Below are 20,518 nucleotides of genomic sequence, written 5' to 3'. Positions count from 1 at the left end.
GAGCAGTGGTGCAATTACAGCTCACTGTTGCCTCAATCTCCTGGGCCCAAGCGATCCTCCCACCTCAGCTTCCCCAGTAGCTGGGACCACAGTGTGTACCACCACACCCAGCCAGTTTTAAAATTTATTACTACAGACAGGATCTCCCTATGTTACCGAGGCTAGTCTTGAACTCTCAGACTCAAGCAATCCTCCCTCCTCAGCCTCCCAAAATGCTGGAATTATAGGTGTGAGCTACTCCACCCAGCCTTTTCTGAGTAGTTCCTCTATAGTTTCCTACATACCCATCACTCAGTAACCAATATAACTATGAAATTTATTCGATTGGTGGTTTAATTCTCAACTATGTGCCAACTCATATTATTAAAATTTAGCTCCAGAGGAAACAGTGGTTCTAGGGTCCCTAGAGGATGACAAGAGGAGTCAAAAACCCCAAACTCTGGCCAGGAATGGTGGCTTATGACTGTAATCCCAGCACTTTGGGAGGCCAAGGCAGGAGGATCACTTGAGGCCAGGAGTTCAAGAGCAACCTGGACAACATAGAGAGACTCTGTCTCTACCTCTTAAATAAAAAAGTAAAAAATTATTTTAAAATATAATTCATTAAAAAAAAAAAACTAGGCCAGTGTGGTGGCTCACGCCTGTAATCCCAGCACTTTGGGAGGTTGAGGTGGGCAAATCACTAGGTGAGGAGTTTGAGACCAGCCTGGCCAACATGGTGAAACCCTGTCTCTACTAAAAAAATAAACAAAATTAGCTGGGTGTGGTGGTGGGTGCCTGTAATCCCAGCCACTAAGGAGGCTAAGCCAGGAGAATGGCTTGAACCCAAGAGGCAGAGGTTGCAGTGAGCCAAGATCACACCACTGCACTCTAGCCCAGGCGACAGTGGGAGATGCCATCTCAGAAAACAAAGAAAAAACTAAATCTGGCTGTTACTTCATTTGTTTTGTTTTTGGGTGGGCAGAAAGGTGGTTTCAGGGCTATTTATGTGGGACTCACTTGGAAAAGAGCTAGGACACGGAAGGCTGTCTAACAAGTAATACCAATGCTCCAGTAGCGTGAAGAACTTCCATAAAGTACATTAGGGAAACAAGACAGGCATGGAGTAGATGTCATTTTGAATATGGACCCTAAAGAATGAGAGTGGGGAAAAGGGTGAATTCACACTTCATTCACACTCCTGAGAGTCTTCGACTGTAAGAAAACAGGAACATTTGGGAGAAATCTGACTTGCACTGCTGGGCTGGCCCAACCCTCTGGTTCTAGTGTAAACCGGAGGGCACCTCCAGTGCTTCACCTCCATCCCATGCCAGGTCCAGTGCGCTGAGCACCAAAATCAACAGGTTCGTTCCAGAGCCTCCCCAGTGAAATACAACTCCATAGGGCTCTACTTGGCCTGTGAGTTACTTTCCATTGCACAAGTGAAGTCAGAACTTTTTCTTGATTTGAAACATTAAATTTTGTTTAACGTAAAAGGAACTTAAAAATTGTGGTTTGCCAGGCACCATTGTGCTCGCCTGTAGTCCAAGCTACTCTGGAGACTGAGACAGGAGATTCGTTAGAGCCCAGGAATTTAAAGCCAGCCTGGCCTTTTACTCCAACTGTAAAAAGAAAAAAAATTGTGGCTAAATACACGTATCATGAAATCACCATCTACACCATTTTTAGGTGTACAGCTCTGTAAAGTTAGGTATGTTCATTCCAGAACTCTTTTTATCTTGAATAACTGGACCTCTATACCCTTTAAACACGAAAGGAACTTTATTAGTAGATAAGATTAGCATATTATCAGTGTGAATTTTTTTTAGTGAGAGAGGGTCTCACTCTCTCAGGCTGGAGTGCAGCGGCTTGATCTTGGCTCACTGAAGGCTCTGCCTCCCGGGTTCAAGTGATTCTTCTGCCTCAGCCTCCTGAGTAGCTGGGATTATAGGCATGCACCACCATGCTCGGATAATTTTTGCATTTTCGGTAGAGAAGGGGTTTCCTCATGTTGGCCAGGTTTGTCTGAAACTCCTGATCTCAAGTGATCTGCCTGCCTTGGCCTCCCAAAGTGCTGGGATGGCAAGCATAAGCCACCGCACCAGGCCTGAGGTATTGCCAACCAGGGCTGCCATTCCTGAAAGGTCTCATGATGAGCGCTTGCGATCCATATGGTATGCTATCGTCTCTACTTTTCTGTACTTTTGAGTAAGTTTGAAAGCTTTCATAATAAAAACTTTTTAAAAGTCATTATATCTTCAGCTTATCACCAAAGTAATGACCGAATCGAAAGCACCTTTATTAGGCTTATCATGCTCTATCTTGGTGTGGGCTCCCGCTCTGCCAAGAACCACAAAATCTTTGAAACGGATGTCCTGGATACAGTGGTGGTTCCTTTATCCTCCTTCAGGGCGGTTCTTGGCGGGCTCCTGCTGTTTCAACCTTTTCCTAGGACCGTGCTGCCTCCAAGTGTTCGGACCTTAGCTCCAGGTGGTCTAACTCTCCACCAGGATCCTCCTCTCCACTCCCTAAAGTCCGACCCGCCCGGGACCTGCCCATGCTCCGCCCTCCCTCCCAGTCTGGCCCCCTCCCTCATCCCATTCCCGCTCCTCCTCCGCGTCCCCAGCTCCCGCGCTCCAGCCCGGCGTCCTCTGGGTCCGCATCCCAGCAGCCTTCGCGTCTCCCTACCCCAGCTACCGGGCTTCAGCCCCGGGGACGCCCTCTGTTCCACTCGGCCGTGCGCGCCGCCACCGCCCCGCACTGCCTTTTTCTAGGCATGCGGTCACCTAGGCCACGCATGATTCGCCCCTGCCCCACAAAAGTCCCGGAGGGGTCCTGGCCCGGCAGCAAGGAATAGAAGAACGGAAACGCTTCCGAAAGGAGGCCCCGGCCCAGCTCTATCCCTCCGGATGATACCGCGGGAGCCAGAGTACGGGCCGGCCAGAGGGAGTCAGCCCGGCACCGAGAGGCAATTCAGGAGCTAGCGGGGACCGGGCTCGAAACCAGGACTCACCCAGACCGAGGTGACCGTCGCGCGCGCCGCCGCCGCCGCCACCAGGGCCGACCAATCACCTGCCTTGGGAGAGCTGGGCCCGCCCCCTCGGCGGTGGCCGCACCGCTGGGCCCACCGGCCTCGAACCCGGAGTTTCGGCTCCTCCCGCCCTTGCGTAGCCTGCAGGCCGTTACTTCCGCCTTCAACGGCGGGGGCATTTCCCATTCGCTAGGGCGGGGGGACTCCTGCCTTTGCTTTGCGCTGTCGGGACCTTTCCTGCAAGATGACCGGCCAGGCCTAGGCCTCCCTGCGGGGCACAAGCTTTTCGGGGTTCCCTTCGCCGATGGAAGGAGGCTGATCTTGTGGCCCGGCATTCAAGGCCCTGGGTCCTGCCGCCTCCCGCAGATCCTCCCGGGCCTTAGGGCTGCACCCAGAGTCCCCTTCTCCTGCGCCCGTGCTCCTAAACGGGCAGTGCCAGATTCCTGGATTACTCCTCCTAACCCCTCACACCGTTTCAGACACAGACCTTCGCTCCCCGCTTGCCCTTACAAAACCAGGTACACACCTCGATTACTGCCCGTTTGCTGGTTTTGCGAGCGGCTTTCCTACTCGGCTGCGGGCTGAGGAATGGCAGGGACCTGGCTTGGTCCCTACTCAAGTAGCCAGCGTCCAGCACAAGGGATGGCGCTCAGTAGACCCTGGGTGAAGGAATGATTGAACTGGTGCAAGAGATTAGGGGAAGCGGCAGAGATTTAGGAGATTGGTCCCACCAGGGTATAGCCTCTGCAGGGCTCGACTGCTGAGAGTACAATTTTAAAACTGAGTATTTATTGAATGCTTACGTTCAGCCACACACTGCTTCACACCCATCATCTCGTTTAATTTTTTTTCCTTTTGTAAGCCAATAGATATTAAATCTCCTTTAATCAGACATGGGCTGGGCGCGTGGCTCACACCTATAATCCCAGCACTTTGGGAGGCTGAGGCGGATGGTTCACGAGGTCAAGAGATCGAGACCATCCTGGTCAACAAGGTGAAACCCTGTCTCTACTAAAAATACAAAAATTAGCTGGGCATGGTGGCGTGTGCCTGTAGTCCCAGCTACTCGGGAGGCTGAGGCAGGAGAATTGCTTGAACCCAGGAGGTGGAGGTTGCGGTGAGCCGAAATCGAGCCATTGCACTCCAGCCTGGGTAACGAGCGAAACTCCGTCTCAAAACAAAATAAAAAAACAAAAAAATCATGACATGAGGAAGTACACACCCTGAAGCTCAGAGAGGTCAAGTAATTTGGCCAAAGTCACACAGCTTTTGAGGAAAATATTTGAATTTGCTGAATGTTTGAGGTATAGAGAAGTTGACTACTAATATATGACAGAAGCAAAGTTTCCACCTTTGGCACATTTTGAGTCCACGGAATGCTAAGATGTGGACTTGTGTGTGTATTTTATGCATATTACACCATACATTCAGATTAAAAAGAAAAGGAAATTAGGCTGATGAAAGGTTATTACTAGACTGGTAAAAGGTGCTGGGGCCCTGGAAAGCCAATTTTTTTGGACCTGAAATTTTATTTAGGTGGCTCTTTCAGTGGCCAGGCTGAGCAAAAGTGTGGACTAGGGTGTTTATTTGCTGCCTCCACACATAAAAGCTCATGTCTGCCTGATTTATGAGACTCACAAAACGGAGAAGCCCAGGGCCTGACTTCGCTAGGGAATTTTGACACCCAGGATATTAGGTATTTTGTGTCCAAACTACCATCCCTTACAACGATGGAGGGCACATCTAATGGTCAGGACTGGACAGAAAAAGAACAGAGACCCTAAACATTGGAGGAAAATAGACTGAGATTGAGAAAGAAGTTCCCAAATTCATGCACAGAGATCCAGGAGAAAGGTTCTAGTTCCTCACTTCCACCTAGCTGAATAACTTCACATATCACTGAAAAAACAAAACCAGGCAAGGCACAGTGGTTCATGCCTGTAATCCCAGCACTGTGAGAGGCCAAGGTGGAAGCAGCCCATGAGTTTGAGCCAGCCTGGGCAACATGAGCAAAACCCATCTCTACCAAGAAAAAAAAAAAAAAACCCAGGCCTAGTGGCACGAGTCATTGTCCCAGCTACCTGGAAGGCTGAGGTGGAAGGATTACTTGAGCCCGGGAAGTCAAGGCTGCAGTGAGCTGTGATCCTGCCACTGCACTCAGCTTGGAGACCTTGTCTCAAAACAAAAATCAGAACACCTGGCCCAGGGGTTCATTAAGAACTACTGGATGTTTCAGAAGGGGCTGTCACTGGAATCTCAGTTTCAGAATGTTAGCCATATATACACAGTGTGCTTAGTATCTTTAAATCAATTCATTTAAGAAAAAAAAGCCTGACTACATTTATTTAAAAGGGCAACATCATAGCATTACTTTACATCAATCACTTCCCACTTTCTTAGAAGGTATCTATAACATAAATACAGTGGAAATGTTGTAGGTTGGTGCAAAAGTAATTGCAGTTTTTGCCATTAAAATTAATGGCACCGGGCTAGGCACGGTGGCTCACGCCTGTAATCCCAGCACTTTGGGAGGCTGAGGTGGGTGGATCACGAGGTCAAGAGATTGAGACCATCCTGGCCAACATGGTGAAACCCTGTCTCTACTAAAAAATTAGCTGGGTGTGGTGGTGCACGTCTGTAATCCCAGCTACTCAGGAGGTTGAGGCAGGAGAATCCCTTGAACCTGGGAGGTGGAGATTGCAGTGAGCCGAGATTGAGCTACTGCATCCAGCCTGGCGACAGAGCAAGACTCTTGTCTAAAAAAAAAAAAAAATTAATGGCACCAACCTAACGTAATCTTGCTAGATATGAATGCAGAAAGTCTGGGCACTTTGTAAAGATCAGAGATTAGCAAGTGTTGAAGTGGTAGTCACATTAATAGAATTTTTCTTTAATGTAATCAGAAAAATTCAAAGAGGACAGAGAAGAGAAGAACCACTTTCTCACTCTATTATTCAATGTATTTTAAGTGGAATCTGTGTGCCCCTTAAAATCTGGTGGGCTGGGCACGGTGGCTTACGCCTGTAATCCCAACACTGGGATGCTGAGGCAGGTGGATCACCTGACCAACAGCCTGACCAACATGGAGAAACCCCATCTCTACTAAAAATACAAAATCAGCCAGGCGTGGTGGCACATGCCTGTAATCCCAGCTATTGGAGAGGCCGAGGCAAGAGAATCGCTTGAACCTGGGAGGTGGAGGTTATGGTGAGCTGAGATCCCACCATTGCACTCCAGCCTGGGCAACAAGAGTGAAACTCTGTCTAAAAAAAAAAAAAATCTGGTGACCAGATGCAATGGCTCACGCCTGTAATCCCAGCACTTTGGGAGGCTGAGGTGGGCAGATCACTTGAGGTTGGGAGTTTGAGACAAGCCTGACCAACATGGAGAAACCCCGTATCTACTAAAAATACAAAATTAGCTGGGCATGGTGGGGCATGCCTGTATCCCAGCTACTCGGGATACCGAGGCAGAATTGCTTGCACCCTGGAGGTGGAGGTTGAGGTGAGCAGAGATCATGCCATTGCACTCCAGCCTGGGCAACAAGGTGAAAACTCTGTCTCAAAAAAAAAAAAAAAAAAAATCTTCTGATTGCCCATGGGCAGGAGAATCCTTACCTAGAAAAGAGGAAGTTGAGAGCAGAAAGGTGTTCAGCCCAGAGGGGAAGTGGAGGGAGGTAAGATCATAGAGGCAGCTGGGACACAGGGGCAGGTAAGGGCCTGCAGGGAGGGAGTTTGGATTTTACCTCCATTGCTGATGAGGGCTTTTGTTTGTTTGTTTGTTTGTTTGAGATTGAGTCTTGCTCTGTCACCCTGGCTGGAGTATAATAGCACAATCTCCGCTCACTGCAACCTCCATCTCCCTGGTTCAAGCAATGCCTCAGCCGCCTCCTGAATAGCTGGGATTACAGGTGTGTGCCACCATGCCCAGCTAATTATATATATATATATATATATATATATATATATATTTTTTTTTTTTTTTTTTTTTTTTAAGATGGAGTCAGGCTGGAGTGTAGTGGTGTGATTGCAGCTCACTGCAACCTCTGCCTCCCAGGTTCAAGCCATTCTCATGCCTCAGCCTCCTGAGTAGCTGGGACTACAGGCACATGCCACCACACCTGGCTAATTTTTGTATTTTTAGTAGAGACAGGGTTTCACCATGGTGGCCAGGCTGGTCTCAAATTCCTGATCTCAGGTGATCTACCCTCCTTGGCCTCTCAAAGTGCTGGGATTACAGGAGTGCGCCACCATGCCTGGCCACAGATGAGGGTTTTTAAACAGTTAAGAGATAGAGGATATCGGCTTTAGTGAGCTCACACTGGCTACCTGGAAGAGAACTGAATGTAGCCAGCCATGTGTGGAGGCCTGGAAGCCAGTGAGTAAGTGCACTGCATGAAAGTATGGTGGTGGATGTGATAGGAAATAGCTGCATTAAAATATAATCTAGAAATAAAACCTGGATCATTTATTGCTCTTTTTATTGAGATGGAGCCTTTGTTGCTCAGGCTAGAGTGCAATGGCGTGATCACAGCTCACTGCAACCTCAATCACCTGGGCTCAAATGATCCTCCCACCTCAGCCTCTCAAGTAGCTGGAACTACAGGTGCATTCCACTATGCCCAGATTATTTATTTACTTATTTTGAGATGGAATCTCACTCTGTCACCTAGGCTGGAGTGAAATGGTGCAATCTTGCCTCACTGAAACCTCTGCCTCCCAGGTTCAGGTGATTCTCCCGCCTCAGCCTCCCGAGTAGCTGTGATTACAGGTGACCGTACCACATCTGGCTAATTTTTTGTATTTTCAGTAGAGCCAGAGTTTCACCATGTTGGTTAGGCTGGTCTCAAACTCCTGACCTCACGATCTGCCCACCTTGGCCTCCCAAAGTGCTGGGATTACAGGTGTTAGCCACTGCACCAACCTGATAATTTATTTTTTTAGAGGCTAGGTTTAGCTATGCTGCCCAGGCTGGTCTTGAACTCCTGGTCTCAAGAGATCTTCCTGCCTTGGCTTCTCAAAGTGCTGGGATTACAGGTGTAAGCCATCATGTCTGGCCAGTTTATTAATCTTAAAATAGGGGAAATTAGCAAGAATTATACGTGTGTCCTAGTATAGTCCCCAGTCAAGATTTTTCCCCTTGTGATTTATTAGATCTGACAAAAAATAGAAAAGGGGGCTGAGCACAGTGGGATACATTCTTGGATTTTTTTTTTTAGATGAAGTTTCATTCCCGTTTCCCAGGCTGGAGTGCAAGAATTTAGAGTTTCACTCTTGTTGGCAAGGCTTGAGATTGTGCAGTGGTATGATCTCAGCTCACTGCAACCTCTGCTTCCTGGGTTCGAGTGATTTTCCTGTCTCAGCCTCCTGAGTAGCTGGGATTATAGGCATGAACCACCACACCTGGCTAATTCTGTATTTTTAGTAGAGATGGGGTTTCTCCGTGTTGGTCAGGCTAGTCAACTTCAGGTGATCTGCCCGCCTCGCCTCCCAAAGTGCTGAGATTACAGGTGTGATCCACCGCACCTGGCCTGAGGTTTTACATTTTTAGTACAGATGGGGTTTCACCATGTTGCCCAGGCTGATCTTGAACTCTTGACTCAAGCAATCTACCCACCTCAGCTTCCCAGAGTGTTGGTATTATAGGCATACGCCTGGCTAAAATCCGATTTTTTTTTTTTCTTTGAGACAGAGTTTTGCTCTTTTTGCCCAGGCTGGAATGCAATGGTGCAATCTCAACTTACCACAACCTCCACCTCAATCAGTTCAAGCGATTCTCCTGAGTAGCTGGGATTACAGGCATATGCCACCACACCTGGCTAATTTTGTATTTTTAGTAGAGACAGGGTTTCTCCATGTTGGTCAGGCTGGTCTTGAACTCCTGACCTCAGGTGATCCACCCACCTTGGATTCCCAAAGTGCTGGGATTACAGGTGTGAGCCATGGCACCTGGCCAAAATCCCTGACTTTTATCCCATGGAATGTTGTCTGTTCTGTAATTTTTTCTTTCTTTCTTTCTTTCTTTCTTTTTTGAGACAGGGTCTTGCTCTATTCCCCAGGTTGGAGTGTGGTGGTATGACCACAGCTCACAGCAGCTTCGACCTCTTAGGCTCAAGTGTTCCTCCCACCTCAGCCTCCCTGAGTAGCTGTAATCCCTGAGTAGCTGGGATTACAGGCATATGCCACCACACCTGGCTAATTTTGTATTTTTAGTAGAGACAGGGTTTCTCCATGTTGGTCAGGCTGGTCTTGAACTCCTGACCTCAGGTGATCCACCCACCTTGGATTCCCAAAGTGCTGGGATTACAGGTGTGAGCCATGGCACCTGGCCAAAATCCCTGACTTTTATCCCATGGAATGTTGTCTGTTCTGTAATTTTTTCTTTCTTTCTTTCTTTCTTTCTTTCTTTCTTTTTTGAGACAGGGTCTTGCTCTATTCCCCAGGTTGGAGTGTGGTGGTATGACCACAGCTCACAGCAGCTTCGACCTCTTAGGCTCAAGTGTTCCTCCCACCTCAGCCTCCCTGAGTAGCTGGGACCATGGGTGCATGCCATCATGCCCAACTAATTTTTTTTTTTCTGTAAAGGCAAGGTCTGGCTATGTTGCTCAGGCTGGTCTCAAACTCCTGGGCCCAATCTTCCCACTTCAGCTTCCCGAAGTGCTGGGATTACAAGCGTAAACCACTGCACCTGGCCCCTGACCTATATTTTAAGGAGTCTAGTTTCACTCTTGATTTTCAGCTCATGAGCTGAATGGGTGATTTGGTTTATCTCTGCTGAGATTCTGCCCTCCATGCAGGGAAGCAGCCTGGCCCCAGGTAGGGAGGAAATGTCCTCTACAAACTGCCCAGGAGCTTTGAAGTTGGGACACATTCTTGGATTGTTTGTTTGTTTTGAGATGCAGTTTCATTCTTGTTTCCCAGGCTGGAGTGCAATGGCCCGATCTTGACTCACTACAACCTCCACCTCCTGGGTTCAAGCAATTCTTCTGCCTCAGCCTCCTGAGTAGCCACATGAGGCTAATATTTTGTATTTTTAGTAGAAATAAGATTTCACCATGTTGGCCAGGCTGGTCTCAATCTCCTGACCTCAGGTGATTCACTCGCCTCGGCCTCCCAAAACGCTGGGATTACAGGCATGAGCCATGGTGCCCGGCCTTTCTTGGATGTTAAAACCAAGGTTTGTCCTAAATATTGCACAGCTTTCCTGAGCCAGGGTTGGGGACTGTTGGGGCAAGGAAGCACCTCCAAATTATTCTCTACTTTACAAGGGCTGACAACACGGTTTTTTACTTTTTGAGATGGATTCTCGCTCGCGTTGTGCAGGTTGGAGCACAGTGGTGCCATCTCGACTCACTGCAACCTCCACCTCCCAGGTTCAAGCTATTCTCCTTCCTCAGCCTCCCAAGTAGTTGGAATTACAGGCATGTGCCACAGCTAATTTTTGTATTTTTAGTAGAGAAGGGGGTTTTGCCATATTGGCCAGTCTGGTCTCGAACTCCTGACTTCAGGTGATCCACCCAACTCAGCCTCCCAAAGTGGTAGGATTACAGGCGTGAGCCACTGCGCTTGGCTGACAGCCCTCTTCTATATCCTTTCCTCTAAATCAGAAACAGAGCAGAAACTAGAGGCCATCTGGTCCTGCCTCTTCCTATTATAGAACGGAGATGGAGGGAGGCCTAGAGAGATGGAGAGGCTTATGCCCCCAGTCCCATAGCAAGTCAGAGGTGGGCAAGACCCCTCTTCCCTGTAGCCCCTGCAGCCCCTCTGCTCCTCCACCGCTGGAATAGGATCCAGCATCTGTGTGGTGTTTGCTCTGTGCCAAGCACTAAGCTAGGAACAAAGCCTGTGCTTTTTTTTTTTTTTTTTTTTTTTAGATAAGAGTCTTGCTCTGTTGCCCAGGCTGGAGTGCAGTGGCGCAATCTGCAACCTCCACTTCCCGGCTCCTGGTTCAAGCAATTCTCCTGCCTCAGCCTACTGAGTAGCTGGGATTACAGGCACACACCACCATCCCCAGCTCATTTTTGTATTTTTAGTACAGACAGGGTTTCACCATGTTGCCCAGGCTGGTCTTAAACTCCTGACCTCCTGATTGGCCTGCCTTGGCCTTCCAAAGTGCTGGGATTACAGGCGTGAGTCACCATGCCCGGCTCTGACTTATTTTTTGTAGACATGGGGTTTTGTCATGTTGCCCCAGCTGCTCTCGAACTGCTGGATCAAGGGATCTGCCTGCCTCGGCCTCCCAAAGTGGCGGGATTATAGGCACGAGCCACCATGCCTGGACCCTATAATTTTTATTCTCCAGACCTAGCCAGAGTTACCTGGACCTCATCAGACAACAGGGCCTGCACAAGAGTCCATCTGCCACATCACCTTGTTACAGCGCTCTGTGATAGCACTGTGGGCACCTTCACTTTTGCTGAGCAGGTTCTGTCTAGAACAACTAGGTAGAGAAAGGGAGACACGCCTGTTCCCCTCCTCAATCCTCATATCCTATTTACCAGCCACTAATCCCGTCACCTCCTCAGTCTTAGGTTGGGTTCCCTAGAAATAGAGCCTGAGGCAGGGATCTGAGTACATGCCATTTGTCTAGGGGGTGCTCTTCAGGTAAAACCTCAAAGGGGTGAGGGAAACAGGATAGGAAAGAAGACAGAACAAAGCAAGGATGTGGGCTCAGCCAGCTTTATGCTCAGCTTGCTGCACAGGGGCTCTGTGCTAGGGCTGCCCTGCTTCGAGGTGGGGCTTTGGGGCTGAGCCTTTTGTTCCTAATATTGGTCAGCCCTTGGCTGCCAGTGAGTGGTGGTGGTGATGAAGGGTGTATCCTTTTGGAGAAAGAGGCCCAAGTCAGCAGAGCCAGTTCTCCAGATGAGGGCAGCCAAAACTCACAGCATCCTGCCCAGGTAAAGTGGATTTGGCTAAGGTATCAAGGGCACCCATTACAGCCTCCGAAACAAACTGGAATCCAATTACTTTTCTCCAGCCCCACCTGACCCCCGATCCAAGCCATTATATCTCACCTGGAAAACTCAACACCTCATTGCCCCCCACATAGCCAGGGATGCAGGTCTACATTGAATTCAGTCTTTTCACAATAGTCAAAGTGGTTTTCAAAGCCTATTAGGGCGGAGCACGGTAGCTCATGCCTGTAATCCCAGTAGTTTGGGATGCCGAACCGGGTGGGATCACTAGAGGTCAGAAGCTTGAGACCAGCCTGGCCAACACGATGAAGTCTAGTCTCTACTAAAAATATAAAATCAGCCGGGCGTGGGTGCCTGTAGCTCCAGCAACTTGGAACGCTGAGGCAGAAGAATCACTTGAACCCAGTAGGCGAAGGTTGCAGTGAGCCGAGATTGTGCCACTGCACTGCAGCCTGGGCGGCAGGGCTAGACTCTGTTTCCAAAAAAACAACAAAACAAAAAAACCCAATGACCGTCTGACACCCTTGGGGAGAGCACCCTCAGAATCTCCAGCATCAGGTCTCAGTTTTCCCATCTGTAAAACCGTGGAGAGTGGGAGAGCCTCTACGCTTCTAGATCGAGGTCATCGCGCTCCTCGTTGTACTCCAGCACGTGCCGCTTGATCTTGGACGAGTCGACCCAAGTGACAAAGTCCTCCACGCTGCGCGTAACAAGGAAGGCCGGGTCGGTAACCACGTCAGGGCCCACGCGTATGTGGCCTTGCTCCACAAAAGCCACGGCAGCCTGAAGGTGCTGCGCCATGCGCAGCTTGAGGAGCACGGTGGGAAGGCGGCGGCGGCAGAAAGACTAGGCCGTGACGAAGTCGCAGAGCTCCAGCGAACCTCGCGTGGGCACCGCCGAGAGCATACAGCTTGTCCAGTAGCGCAGCGGAACGGGTAGCGCTCGGACAGGTCGCGCAGGCGCTGCACCAGCTCACGCACTGCACGGCTCAGCTGGTTGTAGCGTGTGTAGTCCTCTCGCCGCTGGAGCCGGTAACGCCGCAGCACGCGTAACTCGTCCAGGTTGTGATCGGTGACCTCCCAGTTCAGGAAGTCTACCTGCTTCAGCAGCTTCGGCTCGTGGAACTTAAACTTCCGCACCATGATGGCGGAAGCCTCAGCTGCAGGACCCGACGCTGAGAGCGCTTTCCGACGCCTGCGCAATCTCTGTCGCACCGCGTCAAGACCTGGAAGCCCTGGGACCCTGGGCCAATGAAAGAAAAGCTTAAGGTCACGCCCTCACTTCTCATTGGTCAGAGTGGGACCACGCCTCTGCACTGGCATCTCCAGTTTCTTCTTTTCTTAGCGTTTGCTGACGGAAAGGGTAGAAGCACCGAAGGGTGGGGGCGGGTCCCTAGGAGTCTCCGGGCGGTTTTCAATAACCAAGACTGCATCTCTTTCTGCAGGTATCATTTCCTCCTAGACTTCTGCCCTTTGGGGCTTTCAGATTCTCCCCTGCAAGAGCTGAAGAGGCCATTTTTGGGGAATAGGGGTGACTGCGGCTTGTTGATTGGGTTTACTGTACTAACTTCCACTGGGCTCCTGCGGTGGAGCTGCTTGCCACCTGCTCCCCTGGGGCTGACCCGGCAGTCCTCGCTGCCCGCCAGCGTCAGGTCCTTCATCTGGCAGGCGGAGCGGGTTTTCACTGTCAAGTTGGACCGGGTGGCACCGAATCCATGAAATACTGATTGCCTGGCTGCTTCCTAGGAGCACGGAATCGGGATCTATAAGGGAGCCACCTGGAAATCTGTATTACTAAGGAGTGTCAGAGGATTCATAAAACCCAGCAAGTTTGAGAAACTTGGACTGTAAGTGCAAGTCCAAACCCTTTAGTCTGTGCTCAAATGAATTATCCTGACATGGATTTCTGGCCACCAAGCATTCAGTTAACAAGTTTAACGCTGTCTGGGCTAGTTGTATCTGTAAGTTACATCTGATTGTAGCGCTGCAGCCCTAACCCCTTTTTGCCGAGGCATTTGACGCCACCTAGCTTCTCTCTGATCATTTTTGTTTTGTGTGTTTTTCATTGTCTTTTACAATACAATGCTTGCGGGCCAGGCTCCATGGCTCAGTCCTGTAATTCCAGCACTTCGGAAGGCTGAAGTGGGAGGATCATTTGAGGCCAGGAGTTCAAGACCAGCCTAGGCAAAATAAATAAATAAATAAAAATAAAAAAGAAATGAGATCCCGCCTCTGTTAAAAAAAAATAATAATCAGGAATTGTAGTGCGTGCCTGTAGTCCTGACTACCTGGGAGGCTGAGGGAGGAGGATCACTTGAATCCAGGACTTGTAGGCTGCAGTGAGCTATGATCGTGCTGCTACACCCCAGCTTGCACAACAGAACCAGACCCTGTCTCCAAAATATATATATATATAAAGTTCTTATGAACCTATGACTATCTGGCCTGACACAGATGTGTCTGGCGGAACAAGACACTTTTATATATATAAAGGATTCCATAGCTGGAAAATAATATACATAGCATGTAAATTATAAAGTATAATAAATACTCATGAACTTAGCCAGTGTAAGAAAACATCACCAGGCTGGGCATGGTGGCTAATGCCTGTAATCTCACACTTAAGGATGCCAAGGTGAGAGGATCACTGGAGCCCAAGAGTTCAAGACCAGCCTGGACAACATAGTGAGACTCAGTCCCTACCAAAAAAAAGAAAAGCCAGGCATGGTGGCAGCACCTATAGTCCCAGCTACTGCTACTGGTGGGATTTTGGAGGTAAGAGTGGGGGAGATCCCTTGAGGCCAGGAGTTCAAGGCTGCAATGAGCTGTGTGATCACACCACTGCACTCCAGCTTGGGCAACAGAACAAGATCCTGTATCTAAAATAGAAAACTAATATAGATCGTTTGTTTTCAAAAATCTAATTGATTTTCTCTCTCTCTCTTTCTTTCTTTCTTTTTGGAGACAGAGTCTTGCTGTGTCACCCAGGCTGGAGTGCAGTGGAGCAATCTCAGCTCACTGCCACCTCTGCCTCCCAGGTTCAAGCTATTCCCTTGCCTCAGCCTCCTGAGTAGCTGGGACAACAGGCGCTCACCACCACGCCCAGCCAATTTTTCTATTTTTAGTAGAGATGGGGTTTCACTATATTGTCCATGCTGATCTCAAATTGATGACCTTGTGATCCACCAGCCTCGGCCTCCCAAAGTGCTGGGATTACAGGGTGAGGCACTGTGCTCTGCCTTTTTTTTTTTTTTTTTGAGATGGGGTCTCACTTGGTTGCCCAGGCTGGAGTACCATGGTACAATCTTACCTCACTGCAACCTCCACCTCCTAGGTTCGAGTGATTCTCCTGCCTCAGCCTCCCCAGTAGATGGGACCACAGCCACACACAACCATGGTTTGCTAATTTTTGTATTTTTAGTAGAAACGGGTTTCACCATGTTGGCTGCAGTGAGGCTGCTCTCAAACTCCTTACCTCAGGCGATCCACCTGCCTCTGCCTCTCAAAGTGCTGGGATTATAGATGTGAGCCACCATGCCCAGCCTAATCTAATAGATTTGAAGTTTTTTTTTTTTTCTTCTCCTTGGGTAGCAGGAATAACTCCTAGGCAGGGCACTCAGAGTCAGCCTGAAGGTATTCTTGGCATATTCTGGATATTAACTCATAACTCATTATGTTCATGCAATTCTCTTCTAGTTTCTACTTCATCCCTACCCTTCATTTTCCCTCAGCCCCACTGTCTTCCATCATCAGCCCTTACTCAATGTGTCTGCAGCAGGACTCTTGGATAATTTCCTTCTTCCCAGACCATAAACATCAAGAATAAGTAAAGTGTGTATGTTAGCAGGGGATCCGTTATGAAACAGAACTGAGCAGCTTATAGAAACTAAGCAGAGCTTGGGGTGAGGATGGGAATCATTTCAAAGTAGTGTATGGCAGAGCAGGTCTTACTGAGAAGGTGCTATTTTACAGGGGTTAAGCCACGTGTGGCTATCCAGGGGGAGAACATTTCAGGAAGGAGACACAGTGGAAAAGCCTTAAGACGGGAATGTGCCTGGCATGTCAGAAGAGTCAGAAAGCTGTCTCGGCTGGGGCAGAGTGGGCAAGAAGGAGAGGGAGACATTAAAGAGCTTGTAGCCCCTTGAAAAGACTTTGGCTTTTATGTTGAGAGGTGGATACTTCGGGGTTTTAAGCAAAGGACTGATACTTGTTTTTTGTTCGTTTTCATTTCTGAGATAGGGTCTCACCTTGTTGCCCAGGCTGCAGTGCAGCAGTACGACCAGGGCTCACTGCAGCCTTAACCTCCCAGCCCCAAGGGATCCTCTTGAGTAGCTGGGACTACAGGTACATGCCACCATGCCCAGCTGATTTTTAATTAATTAATTAATTAATTTGTTTGTTTATTTATTGTGACAGAGTCTCACTCTGTCACCAGGTTGGAGTGCAATGGTGCAATCTTGGCTCACTGCAACCTCACCTCTCTGGTTCAAGCAATTCTCCTGCCTCACCTTCTTGAGTAGCTGGGACTACGGGTGTGTGCCACCACGCCCAGCTAATTTTTGTTTTTCTTTCTTTTTTTTTTTTTTTTTTTTAGTAGAAACGGGGTTTCATCATCTTGGCCAGGATGGTCTTGATCTCTCGACTTTGTGATCCACCCACCTTGGCCTCCCAAAGTGCTGGGATTACAGGTGTGAGCCACCGTGTCTCACCTATTTTTTATTTTATTATTAGTCTTTTTTGAGACAGAGTCTCGCTCTGTCGCCTATGATGGAGTGCAGTGGTACGATGTTGGCTCACTGCAGCCTCCGCCTCCCAGGTCCAAGCGATTCTCATTGCTTCAGCCTCTCAAGTAGCTGGGATTACAGGTGCTGGTCACCATGCCCGGCTAATTTTTGTATTTTTAGTAGAGACCAGGTTTTGTCATGTTGGCCAGGCTGGTCTCTAACTCCTGACCTCGAGTGATTCACCCACCTCAGCCTCCCAAAGTGCTGGGATTATAGGCATGAGCCACTGCGCCCAACCACTAATTTTTAAACTTTTTGTAGAGATGGGGGTCTCACTATGTTGTCAAGGCTGGTCTTGAACTCCTGGGCTCAAGCAATTCTCCTACCTCAGCCTCCCAAAGTGCTGGGATTATAAACATAAGCCACCATGCCCGGCTCATAAATTTAATTTGGGACATGTTGGGTTGGAGGCAGCCATTAGACTTCTGAGGGGAGATGTCCAGGATAAATATATATGGAGTTAGGAGTTTTTTGTTTTCTTTTTGGTTGTTGTTGTTTGAAATGAAGTCTGGCTCTGTTGCCCAGGCTGGAGTGCAATGATGCAATCCTGGCTCACTGCAACCTCTGCCTCCTGGGTTCAAGTGATTCTCCTGCCTCAGCCTCCTGAGTAGCTTTGACTACAGGTGCCTGCCACCAAGCCCAACTCATTTTTGTGTTTTTAGTAGAGATGAGGTTTTGCCATATTGGCCAGGGTGGTCTTGAACTCCTGACCTCAGGTGATCCACCTGCCTTGGCCTCCCAAAGTGCTGAGATTACAGGTGTGAGCTACCACACCCAGTCAAGTTAGGAGTGTTTTTAAAAGGGTTGGAGATTTTAAAAATTGGGCATTACTAGCATGAGTGGTATTGGAAGTCATTTGTCTGGATGAGACCATCAGAGGACTATGGATACAAAAGACATGACCACTCTGCTGTGGTCACGCTAATGTTAAGGATTACTGGAGAGAAGAGGACAAACCCGTGCTGTAGAAGGGACACCAGGAGAGTATGTTCTCACCAGTGCAAATGAAGGCAGTGTATCCAGGAGGAAGGAGTGATCAACAGGTCAAGTGCTCCTGAGAGACTAAATAAGAGACGAACTGAGAATAACCATAGGGTCCAGCAGCACCGAGGCTACTGATGACCTTGACAAGAATAGTTCAGCGGGCCAGGCACGATGGCTCATGCTTGTCATTTTAGTACTTTGGTAAGCGGAGGCAGGAGGATCCCGAGGTCGGGAGTTTGAGACCAGCCTAACCAACATGGTGAAACCCCGTCTCTACTAAAAATAAAGACTTAGCCAAGCATAGTGGCAGGTGCCTGTAATCCCAGCTACTGGTGAGGCTGAGGCAGGAGAATCACTTGAACCTGGAAGGCGGAGTTTGCAGTGAGCCGAGATCGTACCACTGCACTCCTGCCTGGGCAACAGAGTGAGACTCCATGTGAAAAAAAAAAAACTAGTTTAGTTGATTGTGGGAGTAAAAGACTGGTCCGCAGGTCTCCCAAGTTTAGCCCTAGGACACAGTGCCAAGCCCCGCCGTGTCCCCAACCCAGCCTAGATCCCTGCTCCTGGGCCTCTGCCTGCTGGGTCCACCTTGGGGGAAGCGCCCCTGTACCCTCCAGGCTGGGGCTTCCCTTGACCCCTCCGGTCCTCTCCCTACCGGGGTCCCTGGGTGCATAGGGGCTGAATGTATGGGAGAGGCTGGTGGATGGGCATGGCCAGGAGGGAAATGGTGCTGGATTCCAGAGCATCGGACCTGGCCGCCAGAACCGACTGTCTCCATTCCAGGCACTCACACCCTCAGTACTGGAACCACATGTGGCCAAGGGCTGGCGGAGCCTGCCCCCGAGGGAGCGCTGAGTCCAGAGGGGGTTGTTTCTAAGGAGGGGGCTATGGGACTGGTCCCACCTGCCCCTTCTGTCCAGCACTTGCATGGCGTTTCCCTCTAATTTCACTGGGCAGCTGCCCACATGTTGCACTCCTCCTCCTTTCTTCTTCTCTCTGTCCTGCATCCTCCATTCTATCCAACTCCCCTCAGCCCCTGGGGAGCCTACCTCAGGTCAGAGAGTCTGAACCCGGATCTGCTCTGAGTGTGTGGATTTCCTTCAGCTACTCTGATGTCCCCATTTCCAACTCCTGACTCCTTTGAGCCATCCCAGGGGGTGTCTGGCCACTGGCCCACAGAAGCAGAGGCCAGGCTGTGACTGTGTGACCATCTCATGCATGTGTGAGCATGCACACGAGCGTGAGAGTGTAAGAATGGCTCCCAGGCCTGGGCCAGGATGGAAGCAGCTGGGGAAGGAGGCTGAGGGCCATAGGCAATCTGATTTTTTCCTCCACCCCCCACCCAGACCCCCCACCCTACTAGGTCTACACCCATGTGGTAGGGGTGGCTACAGGGACAGGGATGGGAGATGCCTGAAGCCTGCTTCACTCCCAAAGATTTCTCGGGAAGAGCGTACTGCTGCATCCTTTGTCTCGGCCTTGCTGATCCGTGGCCCTCTTCAAGGACGTTCACTCCAATTCCCAGTGTGCCCTGTTTCCACTGGCCGAAGTCTCTAAGGAGAAACAATAGCATCTGTTTTGGGCTCCAGATGACTGGAGGGTAGGGCTGTGGGTCCAGAGCCCATAAACCAAAATGAGGCAGGGATTGGGGCTTGCCCTGTGACCTCCTCATGACCAGTGTAGATGGGTAGTGGCAAGCAGCATGGTACTGGGCAAGAGCACTGCACTGGGAGTCCAGAGATGCTGCCTCACCCTGGGCCTCTAGGCAAGTCCCTTTCCCTCCCAGAGCCTCAGCATGGCTTCTATCAAATGATGACCTTCTGCCTTTCTCCCAGGGTGGTTGTGGGGATCAAGGGAGACAGTGGCCACAGGGATGCGGTGTTAACTGCAGATGCGGCCGTAGGGGCACTTTGCTAACTGCCCATGTGAGTTCAGTCTCTTCAGGGTATTTGGTGCCCAGGTCTACGGTAAGGTTTGATGCCTGCTCCGACTGCAGTTTCACTGACACACAGGAGACATTTGGCAACTCATGGCCCTGCCTTGGGGAAAAGAGCAGTCTGGGAGAGCTTCCTCAAGGCAGGCTGACTTCACTGTGGTCTGGGGCATGACTGAGGCTTACCTGGCAAGGAATTGGAGGGTATCTGGATAAAGAGTTGCAGTGTGGGCAGTGTGGGCAGAGGTATAGTGTGGGCACCGAGGACAGCCACTGGCCAAAGCAGGGAACAGAGACAGAATGAGGAAGCGCTCTGTAGGGGGTGGGCATAGGGTGGAGAACCTTCAAAGTCTGAAGAGTTTGACTTGATGGGGCTCAGTGCTGTGGGCAGTAGGAAGGCTCTTAGGTGGAGAAATGACAGTTGGACATTAGCGAGCAAGCCCTGTCTCCATGAGCAGCATGGGTTGTCCTCTGAGCACGCCAGGCATGAGTGTGCCGGGAGCTGGTGACTCTGTGTGGGAGCATCTGTGTTGTGACTCTGCCCATGCGTGTGCTTCAGTGTGCCGAGTGGCTGCACGCCCCAGACCCATGTGGCACATGCAAGCCAGTGAGGGTGCTGGGCACTGGGAGGTGGCAGGGAAGGAGGTGTATGCATGTTGTTTGTGGGCATGTGTGTTAGTGTGTGCACACGTGGCCATGTGCATGTGTGCCCCCCACCCTCAGTCATGCTACAGCCATGCTTGTGAGCTGCCATGTTGGTTTCATGCTGTCTTTCCGAATCACTCTCAGTGACCCTGAGGAGCATCAGCCATGGTAGGTACATGCCTCGCCCACCCTGCTGAATGAACTATGTCCCTGTCCTGCTGCGCCAGCTCCACATGAGGCACACCTGGG

General features: G+C 49.9%; 2 protein-coding genes and 1 pseudogene across 6 annotated transcripts in view; 1 reads left to right on the top strand and 2 right to left on the bottom strand.

The window, feature by feature from the left end:
• The window catches only part of SNUPN (snurportin 1), a 35,533-nt gene extending 22,411 nt beyond the window's left edge, over positions 1-13,122 (bottom strand). For 2 of the 5 annotated variants that reach the window (XM_054240488.2, XM_035261873.3), the window contains exon 1: positions 2,993-3,032. The gene's annotated coding sequence lies outside the window, so the exon portion shown is untranslated. Of the gene's footprint in view, positions 1-2,667; positions 3,033-3,536; positions 3,604-12,023 lie in introns of those variants that run through there. The other 3 variants (XM_054240487.2, XM_035261876.3, XM_035261875.3) reach the window with 3 other exon arrangements.
• On the top strand, positions 2,292-14,147 carry LOC128928936 (uncharacterized). Its single transcript, XM_078333162.1, has 4 exons — positions 2,292-2,469; positions 2,606-2,736; positions 2,837-3,528; positions 13,369-14,147. The coding sequence occupies exons 1-4, from the start codon at positions 2,292-2,294 to the stop codon at positions 13,640-13,642; spliced, it is 1,275 nt and encodes a 424-aa protein (XP_078189288.1). The 3' UTR covers positions 13,643-14,147.
• Positions 12,528-13,122, bottom strand: LOC118145079 (U3 small nucleolar ribonucleoprotein IMP3-like; annotated as a pseudogene).
• Positions 14,148-20,518: the final 6,371 nt, after the last annotated feature.

Source organism: Callithrix jacchus, chromosome 8 (assembly GCF_049354715.1).
Source record: "Callithrix jacchus isolate 240 chromosome 8, calJac240_pri, whole genome shotgun sequence".
Taxonomy (NCBI): domain Eukaryota; kingdom Metazoa; phylum Chordata; class Mammalia; order Primates; family Cebidae; genus Callithrix; species Callithrix jacchus.
The sequence above is the reverse complement of the archived record's forward strand: the minus strand, read 5'-3'. Positions and strand labels throughout refer to the sequence as shown.